This window comes from Mercurialis annua, linkage group LG4 (genome assembly GCF_937616625.2).
Source record: "Mercurialis annua linkage group LG4, ddMerAnnu1.2, whole genome shotgun sequence".
NCBI lineage: Eukaryota > Viridiplantae > Streptophyta > Magnoliopsida > Malpighiales > Euphorbiaceae > Mercurialis > Mercurialis annua.
Genome location: NC_065573.1, coordinates 30,217,234 through 30,234,263, shown reverse-complemented (window position 1 = coordinate 30,234,263; position 17,030 = coordinate 30,217,234). Strand labels below are relative to the sequence as shown.

Here is a 17,030-nt window from a genome sequence, read left to right as displayed (position 1 = left end):
TTTTCTAATAACATCCTATTTGAATTTTTTTTTTGCAATTATACTAAAATTAAAATTTTATTTTTTAAATCCAAATTTCTATATTTTTTAATCAATTGCGACCAAATGTTCATAGTTACTCTTAAAAGTTAGATAAATTTTTTAAACTTTTATCGTAATTGATAAAGGATGCAAAACGTTCGATTTAAAAAATGAAACTTAATTTTTTTGGATAGAGTTAAAAAAAATCTTTCAAATTGAACTTAATTATAAAAATTAAAAAAATTAATCATAGTTCACAAAACCATAAAAATTTGAATTTAAAAACTAGTTAGGCTTAAAATTTTGCTGCCCTTTTGAAATAATTTTCGGCATGGTATCTGATTGTACTTCAACTTTTATCAATCTAATCTACTTCTATGTTTGACAGAAAAAAAATATAGCCCCTCTCATTTTTTTCAAATAAATGGTGTTATCATGTATTATTAGGTGTTTTTCTATATATTTTTTTAATGTTTTTATGAGTTTTTGTTTTCTCCATATATGAAATTTCTTCTAGAGATGTTGGATTATCGAATCTAAAGTATCTCAGGTTTCTTTTAGAAAATTTTCTATGGGTTTGAAAAATTTCACAACTTGATTTATGCCTTTAGATTTATAATAGATCTAGACTTTTTTATTGTATTTTTTTAAATTTGTACTTTATCATTTACAGTAGATTCTAGACTCACATCTTGTTGTAACAGTTCGTTTTAGATGGCTCATGTAGTAGCTAAAATACTCTTGCCGTGTTGTAATTATCTAGCCCAATATTATGGCTAGATTTGAGATTCTTTTTAGTCGATTTTATCATTAATGATAATTTTTTTTTAAACAGACAATATTAATTATTAAAGTAATAATTTGATTTGATCCATATTCATGTGTAAAATATTATAATGTACAGAAATGCATAAGAAGAAGAGTATATTTCTTTGGCCAAATGTCGTAAAAAGGCCAAACCTTTCATAAAAATTTCACAAAAGTCATGACCTTTCAATTTTGTCGATTTTGGCCAAAAACAAATTATTTGGTTTCAATTGTGGCCAATTCTCGATTTGATTTCAATTTGCCTATGTGATGCACATGTGGCGCCTATGTGGCATGCCAAATATTGAAAGGTCAGGACTTTTGTGAAACCAAATAATCCATTTTTGGCCAAAATTGACAAAATTGAAAGGTCGGGTCTTTTGTGAAACCAAATAATCAGTTTTTGGCCAAAATCGATAAAATTGAAAAGTCAGGACTTTTGTGAAACTTCTGTGAAAGGTTTGGCCTTTTTACAACATTTGGCCTATTTCTTTTTATTAAACAAATAAGAACGTGACGCATAACGGTCACTGCATGGAATTCTGCTGTACTTTCATCGTTTAGCTCCCCATTTCACATTTTTTGTTATATAATTTTATTTTGAGAATCTGGTTATTTACGTTACTCCATCTACCCAATTGCATATGCACGCTAAATATAATAGTTAAGTAGGCACACTCATTTGATTTTTTTAATATATAAAATTTACATATATTTAGGCATTAGAGGGCTATAAAAATAGAGAAAATTCCACTATATGCACTTTTTAAAAATATTGTAGTATTTTGTTAAAAAATGTGATTTTTTTTAGGAAATATGAGTTCTTTAACTTTATTTCATAAAATTATGTTTTTATTTTTCAAATTTATCAAAAATAACAAAAAAATCTATAAATAATCACATTTACAAAACGAGGGCAATTTTGCGAACAATTGAATAAAAATAAATATTTTTATTAAATAATCCTAAAAGTAATACCTTTTATTCTCTTAGACATAAGTCACATTTTTATTTCCATTGAGAAATAAAACTTATCCAGTAAGATCAATTAGTACATGGCTCCAGAACTATTAATCCTATAGCATAAGATTAATTCAAACTAAAATATAAATGTTAGATTTTTTTGGTTGGATCAAATTATAGTATCAAACTAAATTATATTTCTTAAGTTAATTAAAATCAAATTAGAGATCAAATTGAATAGAATTGATTGAATTATTCGGTTAATTTGATCCATTTGGTTAAATAATTAGGTTTAAATACTTATTTAAATAAATTATTTTTTTTTAGTAAAAGGTTGGAGTCAAGAAATCAGGGAACGCACCCGAGCATCTCAACTAGGTTGACACCCTCTTAGCGTAAATATCACTTTTCTTGCTACCAAATAAATTAAAATAAACACGATGAATATAAGAGTCGATTACAAAAACACCAAAGTGTCCAAGTAGAAAAAATGATCATAATCTCTAATAAAGAAAAGACACTAAAATTAATATCTAAACTGATCATTAAAAGAAGCCAAATTCCCTTTGCATCATCAACCTGCGATCCTTTAGGGGAATATGGGACCCGGGTGTATCAGAGTTCCTTGCCTTAAGGGAAGCCATGATCTGAAGCCTTGATCAAGGGTGAAAAAATGTGATCTTTGAAGGTGATGCCATTTAGGTTACCCAAAACATCAGAGACGGTACCTGTTCCGTAGCTATGAGTTGGGGAATCTGTCACGACATTTGGCTCCTAAAAAACTCATTCGAAGAGGTACATTTTATCTGGAATGAAAGGAAATTTAATCTAGATGCCCACAAATTAGCAAAAGAGGAGAAGGAAAAATTTGCTCTTCTTCTTTAAGTCTGTTTTTACCCTGTATAGCCTTCAAGGCTTTTATTTCTATCAAAGGATAAAAAAAAACTAAAAGAAGAAGAATTCAAAAATGAAGAGCAAAAAAAGCTGCTGTACACTCATAACTGAAGCTATCCACCAACTAGGGGGTGTGCATTCGGTTTTTTGGTTCGGAAGTGGAATTATCAAAACCGATCGGTTTTTTAAGAGTTTTAAAACCGGTAAAAACTTTGAACAAAAAAATCGGTTCGGTTTTACCGAAATAGAAAAATAATTCTTTTTTCTTTAAATTTTATCCATAAAAAAATTAAAATAAAAATAAAAAAAATAAAAAAATTAAATTTAAAATTCAAATGTAAGTCAATTGTGATGTTTTACACACAATAACACTTAAATATGAAAGAAAATAGTATTATTTTTAAAAAATAATAGTAATATTTCAATAAAAAATTAATAAATTTTAAAATATCGTTTTTTCAGTTTTTGAAAGCTCAAAGCCAAACCGAATCGAGATGTATTAAAAAATCTTAATTTTAAAATCGAACCGGAAATTTTCGGTTCGGTTTTGCACACCACCAACAGTCCCAAAAGAAACAGTATTTTATAAATTATTGTTAAAAGAAAATTGAATCTAAATACAAAAAAAGAAACAAATTATCTGAACTGATTGAACTAAAATTAAATAATATCCTAAAATTTATTAACCATTTGATTCAATTATTGACTCTTTCATTTTTGTGTGGGAGGAATAAACAATTACTAATTACTTGTTTTTATTTTACTGCCACAAGTGGCAAAATCAAAAATTAGGAGTGGATTAAAATAAAAATATAAATTAAAAAGTGTCTGAGCCCGGGTTCGAACCGGGGACCTCTATGTGTGAGACTAGCGTGATAACCGACTACACCACCCAGACATTTCTGAAACTTAAATGTTATGATTATTACATAAAAACTTCATATTTTAACAATTAAATGAGAAAAAAACCATCAAAAATTGTGTGGCTGCTGGGATTCGAGCCCAGGTCTCCACGGCCACAACGTGGAATTCTTACCACTAAACTACAGCCACTTGGTGGTACATATCCAAATCATTTATTATAAGTCTTAGTTTCTACATAGCAATTGTTTTAGATAAAATGGATTTTTAAAAAAGTTTATAGAATTTATTTGTAAATGATGATTTACATTACTAATAATTTTTAAAATTTTATATAATCAATTATATTTAGTACTATTCAAATCTAAAAGTAAACTGAACCAAATAGAAACACATTAGTAACAAATTTCTAGATATCATGCAAAAATACTCAGAACAAAGTCAAAAACAATTAAAAATTACATGTTGATTCTCTTGAGCATTATGGGAAACTAAACAATGGAATGAACATCTTGGGGTATAAAAGTAATCAAATTTGGAGAAGCAATCTTGTTCTTTGTAGCAGAAAATGAAAGTTGAGAAGAAAAATTCTTGTTAGAAGGAGATTTATGGCAGACATTGAAGAAAGCTGCACCAGCAAAGAGGAAACAGAAACAGGCTATAGGAATACCAAATAAAGTGCTGATTGTAATAAAAGCAGGAGCTGGACTGTCCTCTTCATCAATGTATTTTATATCCATAGTCACTGCTAATACTATAAATCCACCTGTTCCTGCTGCTTGAAGACCCATCACTACCCAAAATATTGATGAACTGAATAACTTATCTACCCAGTTACTCTCCATTACATAAATCTCAAGAGAGAGCACAGAAAATTTTACAAGTTATTTTTGAAATTAATGAGCAATGGGGGTGATTGTACTTATTTTGGATAAGCTGTAGCATTGGATTTTTCACCATTTTTTGTGTAATAAGACAAGAAAAGTTGGCTATTGAGATGATTAATTATAGATTGAGAAGGTAAGGAATGGATTAAGACAGGCACCAAAGACAAAAGAAAAGGACTTGAAAGTTTTTAAAAACAAATTTTTAGTCAAAATGTGCTGCAAAAGTGGTGAATTGGCTTGCATTGCATGTAGATAGATACCTAAACTATATGGGCATATTTTCGTTAATATATTGTTTGGAGTTGAAATTTTCTGCTTGCAAAAAGAACTGTGGCAAAGGGGTTGGTCCTTAATTATATTGCAATTAATGTACAAACTAAATCGATAAGACTGAAGCAATCACAAGTAATAAGCTTAGATTACCTCTAAAAAAAAGTAATAAGTTTAGGTTACTGGCAAAGTGGAAAAGGGTGACTTATAGTTAAAAGTCACTTATCTTGCACGGTAAGGTAACGGAACATGAAAACCATAAATACTGAGCCGTGAACCGTGAAAAGACAAAATAATATTTTTACACGAATAAATTGCAAATATAAAATTTCAAAGTTTTGGAAATGTTTTTAAAAATAAAAATGAAATACTAATACGTAGAACTGGACAAATTTCCATGCAATGTTCGCTAAAGAAATAAGAATACAGAAAGGAAAAATGGAATAAAAATAAGAATACAGAAAGGAAAAATGGAATAAAATCTTTCATGCATAATACCAATTCATAATTTCCTACGCGTACACATTCATCACCCACTACAATCAAAAAACTTTCCTAGTAAGCTCATGCAGATTACAGAACTATATTTGTTTGACACTCTCAATCTAATGTATATATAAATCTGTATTGTTGTTACATCTTTAAAAGAAAAATGACAAAATTTCTTACAAGTGGAAACATTAGCCTCATAGAACAGGAAAAAAGTATACAACATTTCTAGCACAAACAGATTTACAAGCTCTCTTACAACCAATTGCAGTCAGAATCAGAAAATGCAAATAGTATCTGTTTTTAAGGTGAACAAGAAGAATCTACCTGTATTTGTACCGTCAGAATCCTCAATTAGCCACAAACATTTTCCGCTAGGTTATTACAAAAGAAACATCACACTGCGCTTCCAGATAGAAGATCTCCTCCTACTTGGACGTCGCGGTGTAAAATTGAGAAGACCAAACATCTGTTTTAGATTTTGCTCCTGCCCTTCAAAACCAATCAACTTGGCGACAAGAGTGGCGCTTTCTAAGATATGATCCATGTCGGTTGTCTTAGTCCATAAGCGATGGACCAACTGCATTCTTCTGTTACTCGCAGTCAACGAAATGCCCCATTTCAGGAAAACATTCTCTCTCTCTTCTCTAGTCAGTCTCTTCTGCATTTCCCTACACAGCATCTGCCTCTCATCATATAAGTCCCTCTTGCTGTTCACAAAGAAAACATATTATAGATTATCTTCTTACTCCGCCATATTATTCATTATCTTCTTACTCCACCTTGTATGTGTCTATAACTTTATAAGTTATCAAACAGAATAAAATATCAATTTACCTCGTGAGCTTTCGTGCTGATCAGTTCACACAGAGCTTAACTTTGTTATCAAATTAGTCAGAAATTTATCAAGTAATATATTTGCCTTCTAAATTTTGGCGTATATACCAAGATCAGCGTGTGAATTAGATATTTCTGATCAAATTGATAATATCAGACAAGTTTATGACCAATTTGATAAAAAGGTTCCGTGCTAATTGACCAAATTATGCAAGTTGAGGGAGCAAATTGATATCTAAGTTAGATAAGATATGTAAGTGCTATACCTTGAAGCGAGACTTAGAGCTCTTCCATCCACCATAGTTTCTTTTCCGTTGGCAAAAGTGTCCTTGAGAAAGGACAACCTCCTAATCTCAACTTCCATGTAGAAAGAATCGGTTGGATCACCCTTAAACAGAAGGAAGAAGTAGGTCCTGTGAATCAGTGAGACACTGCAAGCATGCCAAAGTTCAATGATATCCCCTTGAAGCTTCTTAAATTCCGAAGGCCACTTTGGAGCGTTATCTAAATCATCTTGAATAGGATCCAATCCAATATCCTTTACATTCTTAGTAGGTTCATTGGCAAGTGAATTTGTCTCTAGTTCCTATCAATCATGATAACCAAAATAAAGTTACTGAGATGGTCAGTTATTGGTAAATCAGTCATCTATAACATTCCCTATTTATCTAGTACGTCCACAAATCACTGATAAAGAAAGTGAGAATAAAACAGTATCGAGCTTTCAGGAACGAAATAATGAAAAGAAGAATACTGACCAAATGAGCAACCAAGTCCTTCATTCCCATATCTGAGTTACTAACACTGGCAGCACTTTGCCAACCAATGGTAGCTTCAATGCTCTGCAACTGATAATCATCAACAGCAGCGCTACCAGCAAAAGTTAAGGAGACATCTCGTGATAGCTTTGTAACATCAAGAACATGCTTTGTTTCAATTATATTCATTTGAGATGCTTCAGTTCTCTTGGTGAAATCTTTCGCAAACACCATTGGTGTTGCGCTCACCATTTTTTCTACCTTCTCAAATAAACATGCAGGCATATCAGTAAGTCTTGCCCCACAACTTTTACTCCTGACAATCTTCAAGCTTCTATCCCTAGGTATCCCTTCTTCTAGCAGCCATGGAGATTGTTCTTCAGGAGATTGTTCGTCAGGAGATTGTTCTTCAGGAGGTTGTATTATAAAATCAGAACTCAAGCAACTCAATTCTTCCTGCTCTTTCAATGGAGATGATCCTAGTTCTTGAATTTCTCTATCTTCATTTTCAACCTCTGTCACTCCTGAGGTGCCTGTGGTTACATTAGGAGATGATGTGTTAGAGTCTTCAAATCTGTGTGGACTAGCCTCGAACATTTTTGAGCCTGAATATCCATTTGCAGTTGACTCTTCATCTGTAGTGCATAGAACTTCCTTACAAATTGTCACTCCTGAGGTGCCTGTGGTTATATTAGGAGATGATGCGTTAGAGTCTTCATATCTGTGTGGACTAACCTCAAACATTTTTGAGCCTGAATATCCATTTGCAGTTGACTCTTCATTTGTAGTGCATAGAACTTCCTTACAAATTGTCACTCCTGAGGTGCCTGTGGTTATATTAGGAGATGATGAGTTAGAGCCTTCATATCTGTGTGGACTAGCCTCGAACATTTGTGAATCTGGATATCTATTTGCAGTTGACTCTTCATCTGTAATGCATTGAACTTCCTTGCAAATATTGCTTAAAGTTTCATGACTCTCATTCTCACTGTTCTTTAAATGGCGATCATCTTCAACAGGATTAGGATTACAAATTGACAGTTCCAAGGAGGAATCTGTTTGAACAAAATTCTCTTCAAAATCTGTGAGGTTAATAAAGTTCTCATCAGAAGTGCTACTAGCATCCCCAGCAGAGCACTGAGATGCATCAAAAGACCTGATGCCAATATCCAGGAATCGTGGATCTTCTGAGGCAGGTGAATATGCAACTGAGTTTTCAGATCTGAATGAACTCCGCACTCGCAATTTAGGGTAGAGATGATCTGGATCTCCCTGGATGAGGGATACATCTTAGGTCGAGAAGAAAAATAAAGACATACTAGAAGCTTCAGCTAGATAAAGATTATGTTAAGTAGAAAAAATGGGTTATGTGAATACCGATACTATCGACGATCCATCATCTTCAGCCATTCTTAATAGATTCTCAACCTGACAACGAGCAAGTTCTAGTTGCCGATTCAGCTCGACAACCTCTTTTGTTAGCTGCATGAAGTAGGAACACAAAAAGATTCAAGGTTTAACCAAAAAGAAAGTAGCTTTATATTGCATAACTCAATGATAAAATTATTCATATCCTCAATTTTCTATGCATATGCAGATGTGCTTGGAATATGGTTAAAACCAGAAAGAATATACAAATGAAATTACAAAGAAAAAGGAGAAAACAATACTTGATGCTTGATCCAGAACCAATTTCATGCATGGGGCAATGAAATGGGCTCTGAGAGGTTTCATAATATAATATGAGAGACAGAGTGCATTAAGCGATTTCGTCATGCAATAGGAAATAAGAGAGAGCCAGAGATGGCATGTGTTTCGGGGAATTAACCATAGATGATGCCTAGGTTAACCTCTTTAACCTCTTTCTCTGCTCTAGCCGAGTTCTACCAAATTTATAACACGTTGCGTTTTAAAATGTATGGATCTTGATATTTAAATGAGATTTTACTGAGGTCACAAGTAGACTAGACATGACCCTATAACATATTCTATCAGCATATAGCAAGTCCATGGATTAGCCCCTCAGAATTGTACATGCTTGACAGATGGTCAAGGTTCTAAATCCTAAAATGGATTCTCTGTGAATTACGTGGGATATGGAAGGGAACAGGTTTTTCCAAGTTTCTCCCGTTAAAGCTCTGGGTGATGTTTTCACACACATCATAATATGTATATGCATGAATTTGTGCATGTGTGGATATAATGCATGGTACAAAGGGTTGTATCCAGAGAGAAATTCGTAACTCATGCCATTTGAAGATGAGATGTAATGACAGTGCAATTAGTCCAAATTGAAAAGGTTAAAGAGCTCGCTCGTTTTCATCATAAGCATAATGCAGACACACTATCTATGTAATAATTGTGGCTAAACTGAATGAGGCATTATACCTCCGTCAGTTTTCTAATTTTGCACCAGTTTTTCTTCATTCAAGTAAGCTGTCATGACATTAGGAAGTGGCTGATGGTACTTAAGACGAAGTAACAGGTACTCGAAGTAACAGTAGGACTGTATGCATCACCTTTTCAATTTGAAGGTCTTTCTCTCTCAGGATTGCTGTAGAATCTGACGTAACAGTCTGATATGACCCTGCACTTCTCAATTCACCCTCCATTCTAGCCAACTCTCTTTGCAGTTGCTTAACCAATGCTTTATCAGAAACAACTACATTGACACGTGCATTTGTTGCCACTTCCTTCGCACAACTTGCAAACAAGAGGGTGTTTCTAGATTGCTCAACATGGCTTCGTGCAGGGCTTATAGTACAGATGATAGCAGTCCTAGCATTGCCTCCTAACGAGGACTGCAGTATGCGTGTCAGCTTCGAATCTCTAAAAGGAATATGCCCATTTCTTCCTTTGCTGCATCCATCCAGAGCAATACATAGATTAGCAACAAATCTGATACAATTTAATAAACTTGAATTTTGTAAACATTATGGAAAAAATAAAAATTGGGAAAACAGCAAAGCTTCATAAAATGCAGAAGCTTCCAGCATCAATTGCATGAAATAAAATATAAGAAGGGGGGGAAAGACCATGAAAATTTATGTTGTAAGAATCTTTCAACATATTATATTCTTATACATTACAGAGTGTGTATATCTTGACTCCATAAAAGGTCTTAAAATCCAAGGTATATGGTAGATGACATATCAAATGTGTACATCAACGAAATCAACATTTTTCCATGTAATTTAAAGTTTGACAGTTCCTCTTGAACAATGTAATGAATTACTGAGTTAATGGTTTGAATTTAGAGAGGAACCTTCCAAGTTTTCACTATCCAAATGACTTACTATTTTTAATAAGAATGTTGAATTTGGGTTTTGCAAATTCTGGGTTTGTACAGGAAAATAGAATTTATTTTGTATTTCTGATGAATGAAAACTGAATATGTATAGGAAAATAGAATTTATTTTGTATTTACAAGCATCAATTCCAACCATATCTTATCAGTGCACTTCATTCATATTATGGCAGATGGATGTACAGAGTCTGATCCCGCACTACCAGAATCTGATGTAACACTGTTGATTAAGAATTACTGATATTTGAAAATAAAGGATATACATGCAACATAAGATAACCTTAGCTTACGGATGACAGTTCCAAGTGTCAGTAAACTTCGATTTATGTGGCACCCTTCTTTCAGCCTCATTCCAGCTGATGAAGCTTGAGATGCCCGCTCACTTCCTGCTAGATCAATAAAATTCTATGCAGAAAACAAGATTATTACAGATATTCTTGTCAGTATTTCTGGATAAACAATTGATTCAAGATACATACCACAGTCGCTGATAGGGCACTTGACTTGTCATTTCCTAGAAACTCACGAGCAGAACTTTCAATTGTCTGATATGGCCTCATTATTAGTAAACCATACAGCAAGATATTATTAAGCAGTGTTTAGCTTGAAACCTCATAGTAATAACCAACAAATGAGTTATACCAGTCTCAGAATCTGATGAGATCTTGAGCTTGCCTCATTCATGGAAGTCTCCCCTATTTGTCTCTGAGCTGAAGAAATGTTCCAAAACATCATACAATTTCAGGTCGTAAATATTCTAGTTAAAAAACAAAATATTCAAGGACATGATTTACCTTCACAGACAGATAGAAGCTCTTTAAAATGATTCCAGTTCCTTACAGTTTCCTCTGTAAGTCTCTCAACAACAGTCCCTCTCTATGGATGATGACAAATTGAAAACTGTCACTACAAGGAATTGTATCCACAGAGCAGCTCGTTACCAAACCCTACGATAAAAGTTACCTCAGGATCGTCAAGGAGCCGAAGAGGAGCCGTATCCGTACTAAGAAGGTCTCGGACAGATTCATTGTAAATTTCCATGGCAGAGAACTTCAAAACATATTCTCTTGCCTTGTGCTGCGGAGAGGATAAGAAAAACAGAATGAATTCACCAAATGAAGGAGAACCATAAAGAACATAATTAAAACCCAGGGTCAACAGCAATGAACGCCAAAAAATATCTTTCTGTGTTACCTTGTTCATGTAGTCATATATGTCTGCTACAGTATACTCGGTAATACCACTCATGGTGTAGGTTTTTCCACTGCTTGTTTGCCCGTATGCAAATATACTTGCTGAAAAAGTTGTCACAGAAAGGTAAAATACGAGCTTTGACTGAAGTACAACAACAAAAACGATGAAGAAACAAAAGGAGGCTGTACTCACAATTTATACCAGTGACAACTGAAAGTGCAACCTCCTTGGCCCCTTCCTCATACACCTGGCTCGTGGCGCAATCAGGTCTGAATACTTTGTCTAGAATCAAAAATTAATTTTCCAACAATGTTAATGAAGAGAAATGAAAGTAATTAACTTCATAACATGGTAAGCAGATTAAAAACGCTGCTAAAAGCCTAAAAATGTATCCAGGTTTTCAGCATTGAGAGATTCACGGACAATTCAAAGATAAACAATATATCCAGGTTCTCAACATTACTAACAGATTCAAGCAACTCAAATCTCGAAAAGCAGATTAATCTTCCCATTGGTTTATTAACCGTGCATTAACATAACTGTGCCAGTGGCATTAATCCTTTCTTGATATCAACAAAATTAGAAAAACTCAGAAGAGAATAATAGATGCAATTAAGGGACATGAATCAAATAAGATCATGTCCTGATATAAGAGAATTTCTTACCAAAAACATAGGCAGTTGGATACATAGACCTCTCGGAAACAGAAAGATTGTTCCTATAAATGACAGTGTCATCATTAATACATTCCCAATCCGACACATCATTTCTGGTAATTTCTTTCTCATTCAAAGGCCGCAATCTGACAGACACAAGAATTTTCTCATCACCACCACCCCTACCACCGCTAGGCCCTTGTGTGAGCTCCTCCTCATCAGCTGCACCCATGTCTCCTCTCTCTCACCGTCTGTTCCAACAAGATTGGAAATTCATACAAAGAAATCAAATGTACGCTGACACAAACCATACAAAATATAAAAATCTTTGCTTTTTCCTCAAGCTCTATCTATCTCCCTTTATTTCTTCCTCACTTAATGTTCTTTTCTGTTACAGTTGAATGCACATTATGGGTTGTTATTTGTTTAAAAATAAATAAGAATTTTGGTGTAACATAAGGGCCATGCGAACCTTAACAGCCACAATCATTACACATAAGCAAACTAATCATAGGTTAGTGCTTAATTCACCGACACTTTTGGATCAGAGCTCTTTGTCCCAAACAAAATATCATTTTTTATATAATAAAACAGGAAAAGTAACAGAAAAAATCAAAAAACACAAAAGAGTGAGCAAATACATAAGCCCATATAATCCCATATTATATATCATCACCCATTACCTGTTTGAATATACTAATAATAAATAATTGGAGTCAAACAAGCAAGACAAAAAGAGTGGTTGTCTAATTTTAATTTTTAATTTGACAATTTTTGGAGCTTTACTAAACCGGTCCCCATTAACAGACTGTCAAATACATACACCTATTTACTACATTACACCAAATCCACATATAGCAATTAATTTATTATATTTGGCAATTAATTAAAAAGAATTAAATAACAGAAAAAAAATGAGAAATTTCACAGTCTAAGAATGTTTTGTGGCATCTGGAAGAATCTTCGTTACTGACTCCATGTGCGGAGATTATCTGTACACTACTACCGGCCAATCACTCTCTGAAAACGACATCGTTTGGGATTCTTCTCTTCTCTTTCGTTTTCCTTGCTGCAAAACAAACAGAGAAGTTCTCAATTCTCAGAGAGCATAACTCAAAATCAATTAACAACGCAACCAAACAAGGCCTAAGGAAAACTGGAAAAAAAAACTACGAAGTTCTCGATTATTTATCGATTCTTAAAATAATTGGAACAAAATTTACATAGAAAAGGAGGAAGAATCTGAGTATAAATGTGGCACCTGGTGCAAGCTCTGATCTTAAAACAGAAAATTGAAAAAATAAATTGAGAGACAAGAAAACACAAAGAAACGGAAATTTTTGTAAAGTATTTATCAGTTTGTGTTTGTTTGGAGGGAAAATGTGAGGGAAAATGGGATCGGGGAGAAATTATAAAGTTATTTGGGGTTGGGGAGTTGCTTTCTTTGTTAAGCTTTTGATTTAAAACTACCGCGCTAATCAGAAGTTAAGCATACATAAATCGATAAAGTTCATTTTGCCCCCTCAATTTGGCACAAAATATTAATCAAAGATAAATTTATAATTTTAGGCAAAAATACTCATAAGTTGATTAATCTAATTCATGATCCTTTTATTTATCGATTCTTAAAACAATTGGAACAATTGGAGCTGAAGTAGAGATTAACTATCAAACTATTTGAAGATGAAGGATAAAAACGAGTCAAAAAGCTTATTTTAAAAGTGTTTTTATCCGTATCGTTTATTTTACGAGTGTTTTTGCTTAAAGTCATGAATTTAGTCTTATTTGATTTTTTATTTTAAGTTGAAGGTGTAAAATAAACCTTTATCGACACATAAATTTATGATATTTTGTTATTTGGACCATTTTAGCCTTGTTGGTAATTATGTAATTTGCACCTACTTTGCTTACTATTCAAGATTATTGATATTGATTAATTATTTATATTATATTTAAACAACTTTTTGTAACCATAAAAGGGGAGATGCAGTGACCAAGAATGACAATTACCACATGAACTCTCATCCGCTACCAAATGTTAGGCAAAATCATAACTATCCAAAAATAAAGGGTTAATTATTAATCTGAACAGACGTTTAATCATAATGAATTTTATATGAATTCTGTCAGTATAATCGAGAGTTGATATATGAGAAAATTACCATAATATAATATGATATTGAAAAATTAAAAAATTAGTAAAGGTGTTGGGTATGAGAAAGGTATTGTTTATGAAAAAGTAAATCTGAAAATAAATTCCACCGTCCACAAGGTAGGAGAAAGGAACTGCTAATTAGACTATTTTATTGCTTGATTATTTATTAGTAATTGTAAAGTGTCAAAGATAAGGACTTAAAAGTCATTACATTGTTGGATTGGATCAAATTAACCATACTCTCTTAATCAAGCTTTATTAATTTAATCTCTTACGGTTTCAAAATGGATTAATGGGTAATATTTGTGTTGTCGACTAACTTTAATTAGGGTAAATTTAACGCCTAATGGTAAAAAAAACCCAAACCTTTACGACTTATTGCAATTATATCATAACCTTTTAATTTTTGCAATAATATCCAAATTGTATTTTTTTGTTACAATAATATCCAAATTGCATTTTTTGTAGCAATAATAGTCAAATTGATGGCTAAACTTGTTGTTTTCAATTAAGATATTAGGCTATTATTATGTTTTGATGTATAATAATATAGTAAAAGTCCCAAAAAATGGCAAAAAATTCAAAAAAATTCACATAAAAAGTGCAATTTGGATATTATTGCAACAAAATAATGCAATTTGGATATTATTGCAAAAATTAAAAGGTTTGGATATAATTGCAACAAGTCGTAAAGGTTTGGGTTTTTTTTACCATTAATCCTAAATATAAATACGAATCATTTATGATTCATGTCAATTTGAATATAATATAAAAATAAAATAAATATTGCGTTTTAATTCGTATATAAGTCTCTTAATTTCATAGAACGACTGTGATTACGAACACAAACATGACTCATTAACTTAATTTATTAGATTTTGATGGATTATGAATCATTAACAATACGATATATTTAACTCATTTATTTAAATCAACTGGAATGGATAATACAAACGCGATACATAGCAAAAAAATTGGATAAATATTTACAAAAAAAAAACAGTGAAGGCTATTTTGCTTTTTCTTTAATTCGATTTAGAGAAAGAGAATCTTAATATTTCACATTACGAGTGTAAGAATGAATTGAGTGGTTTATCATGTTTGAAATTCAAGTACTATAAATTAACTTGGTTAACTATTTAGGCTAGTAGATTAAGCTTGAAAATTTATTTGGATTAGTTAAATCCAGACTGTTATTAATACGAACGCGTTTATAATATAAATATGCTTTTATTTCAGCCCTGATTTGTTATTTTTTTGTATTAGATGAATAATATTTACGTGTCATAGCTCATTTTCACATTTTTAATTGTTAATTAATGGTTCATATGAATTCACGGTGAGAGATATCTAATTATAAATTAATGTCTCTCTCAACAAGGACAATACTTGTACGACATTTTATGATTGGATCAATCAATTGAAAATTTTAGTTTTTTCTAAATTGAGATTATTTTTTCATTAGAAAAATCAGTATGTTGCATTTGAATTTAGGAGAAATCAAATTAGCCTTACATTTTTATTAATATTTTAAGGTGATTGTATAAATAAAACTCAAACTCGAAAATAACACAGAACTAATTAAGTTAGGATAATCACTTATCAGCTTTAAACATTTAGTGGTTACATCTTTCTAAAATTACTATTGTTATTATTAAATTACAGGGATATATACCTTTAGAATATGTAGTGGCACTTGACAATTTGAAAAGACAGATTTATTTTGCTTGTTCAAGTAAAATATTAAATATTAAATATAAACAATAATATTATATATCTGTAGTTTTATAACGAAATGTTCCTATCAGCATGTTATGAAAGAAAATAAAATTTAATTTATAGATATTCTCTTGAAATTTTATAACATAAATTCCCTAGATTTCAAATCCTATATTAGAGAATATAAATATTTAATTTTATATAATTAATTGAACAGGTCATATTTCTATGTGTTGTTTATAAATTGCACTATGATTTGGAAATGCATATCTATTTTGTGACTTTTTTTTTGGAAATGCATATCTATTTTGTGACCTGTTCAAATAAAAAAAACAATCACTATAAATAATGCATCTCTTGTTTAAAATATATAAAAAGTTCATTCCAGAACACTGCGGAAGAAAAAAAAAAGGATTATTTAACAAACATTCCCTCAAATTACTTTTGAACATAAATTCCCTCAATGTGAAGTATTAAATATAGAATATTAAAATATTTGACTTTTTTTATAATTTTATATAATTAATAATCACAATTCTAATAGAAAGCTATATTCGTATATTGATCCTGTTAATTGCAAAATATTTCTAGTATAATTTACAATTTTAACACAAATTTTTAATTTTATCAGTTTAAAATTTACTAATTTTTTTATAATTTAAAACACTGGATAATTTTTCAATGAAAATATACAGATGTAAATGCCGAAATGGATTGTTCAGGCATCCATATCAATAAATTTATATTAAAAATTGCTTGAATTACAAAGCAATCATATTTCGTTAAAATTCATAATTTATTTTACAGTTATCTCTATTTTAAAATGTAAAATATGTCAAAAAAATTCAATTTGTCTTGTTCTTGTTGAGTTAATTGAAATATATGGAAAAAAAATCTAATGAAACTGAAGCATTAATAATACATTTGCACTGAACTTGGACTGAAATTGATAAAAAAAACTTTGGAAGCTTTTGAATTGAGTTGGCTCGACAAAGAAACAAACCCAGAAAGGGTGCAAAATTAAAAAGGGTAGGGACTTATTTTGACTTGAAAAAAGAAAAATGTGCAGTGACATCCCATGTGGTGAGAAAAAAGGTAATAATGGTTATTCAAATTCGTCCCCTCTTTGCATGTGTTCATAAAGATAATGTCATCCAACAACTTTTTCTCGGTTTATATTAATGTGGCAATCATAAAGTTGGTCGAAATTCT

At 31.6% G+C, this 17,030-nt stretch overlaps 1 protein-coding gene and 1 non-coding gene across 5 annotated transcripts; both read right to left on the bottom strand.

Moving 5' to 3' along the window:
- Positions 1-3,666: 3,666 nt before the first annotated feature.
- Positions 3,667-3,738, bottom strand: TRNAH-GUG (transfer RNA histidin (anticodon GUG)). Its single transcript has one exon. It is a non-coding gene; the product is annotated as a tRNA-His (tRNA).
- A 1,551-nt stretch (positions 3,739-5,289) lies between these two features.
- On the bottom strand, positions 5,290-13,407 carry LOC126676677 (kinesin-like protein KIN-7H). 4 transcript variants are annotated; one of them, XM_056105630.1, is made up of 15 exons: positions 13,168-13,407; positions 12,873-13,013; positions 11,954-12,195; positions 11,481-11,570; positions 11,289-11,389; positions 11,058-11,171; positions 10,889-10,970; positions 10,737-10,804; positions 10,574-10,639; positions 10,375-10,499; positions 9,307-9,646; positions 8,165-8,269; positions 6,788-8,059; positions 6,296-6,615; positions 5,290-5,902 (listed from the first exon to the last, which is right to left on the bottom strand). In XM_056105630.1, exons 3-15 carry the CDS (start codon positions 12,174-12,176, stop codon positions 5,575-5,577), a joined length of 3,234 nt encoding a protein of 1,077 aa, XP_055961605.1. In that variant the 5' UTR covers positions 12,177-12,195; positions 12,873-13,013; positions 13,168-13,407; the 3' UTR covers positions 5,290-5,574. The 4 variants fall into 4 exon arrangements, with proteins under 4 accessions (XP_055961605.1, XP_050226898.1, XP_055961606.1 ...); XM_050370941.2 differs by having other exon boundaries at positions 13,206-13,407; XM_056105631.1 differs by lacking the exons at positions 12,873-13,013; positions 13,168-13,407 and adding an exon at positions 12,417-12,866.
- Between the last annotated feature and the right edge of the window lie 3,623 nt (positions 13,408-17,030).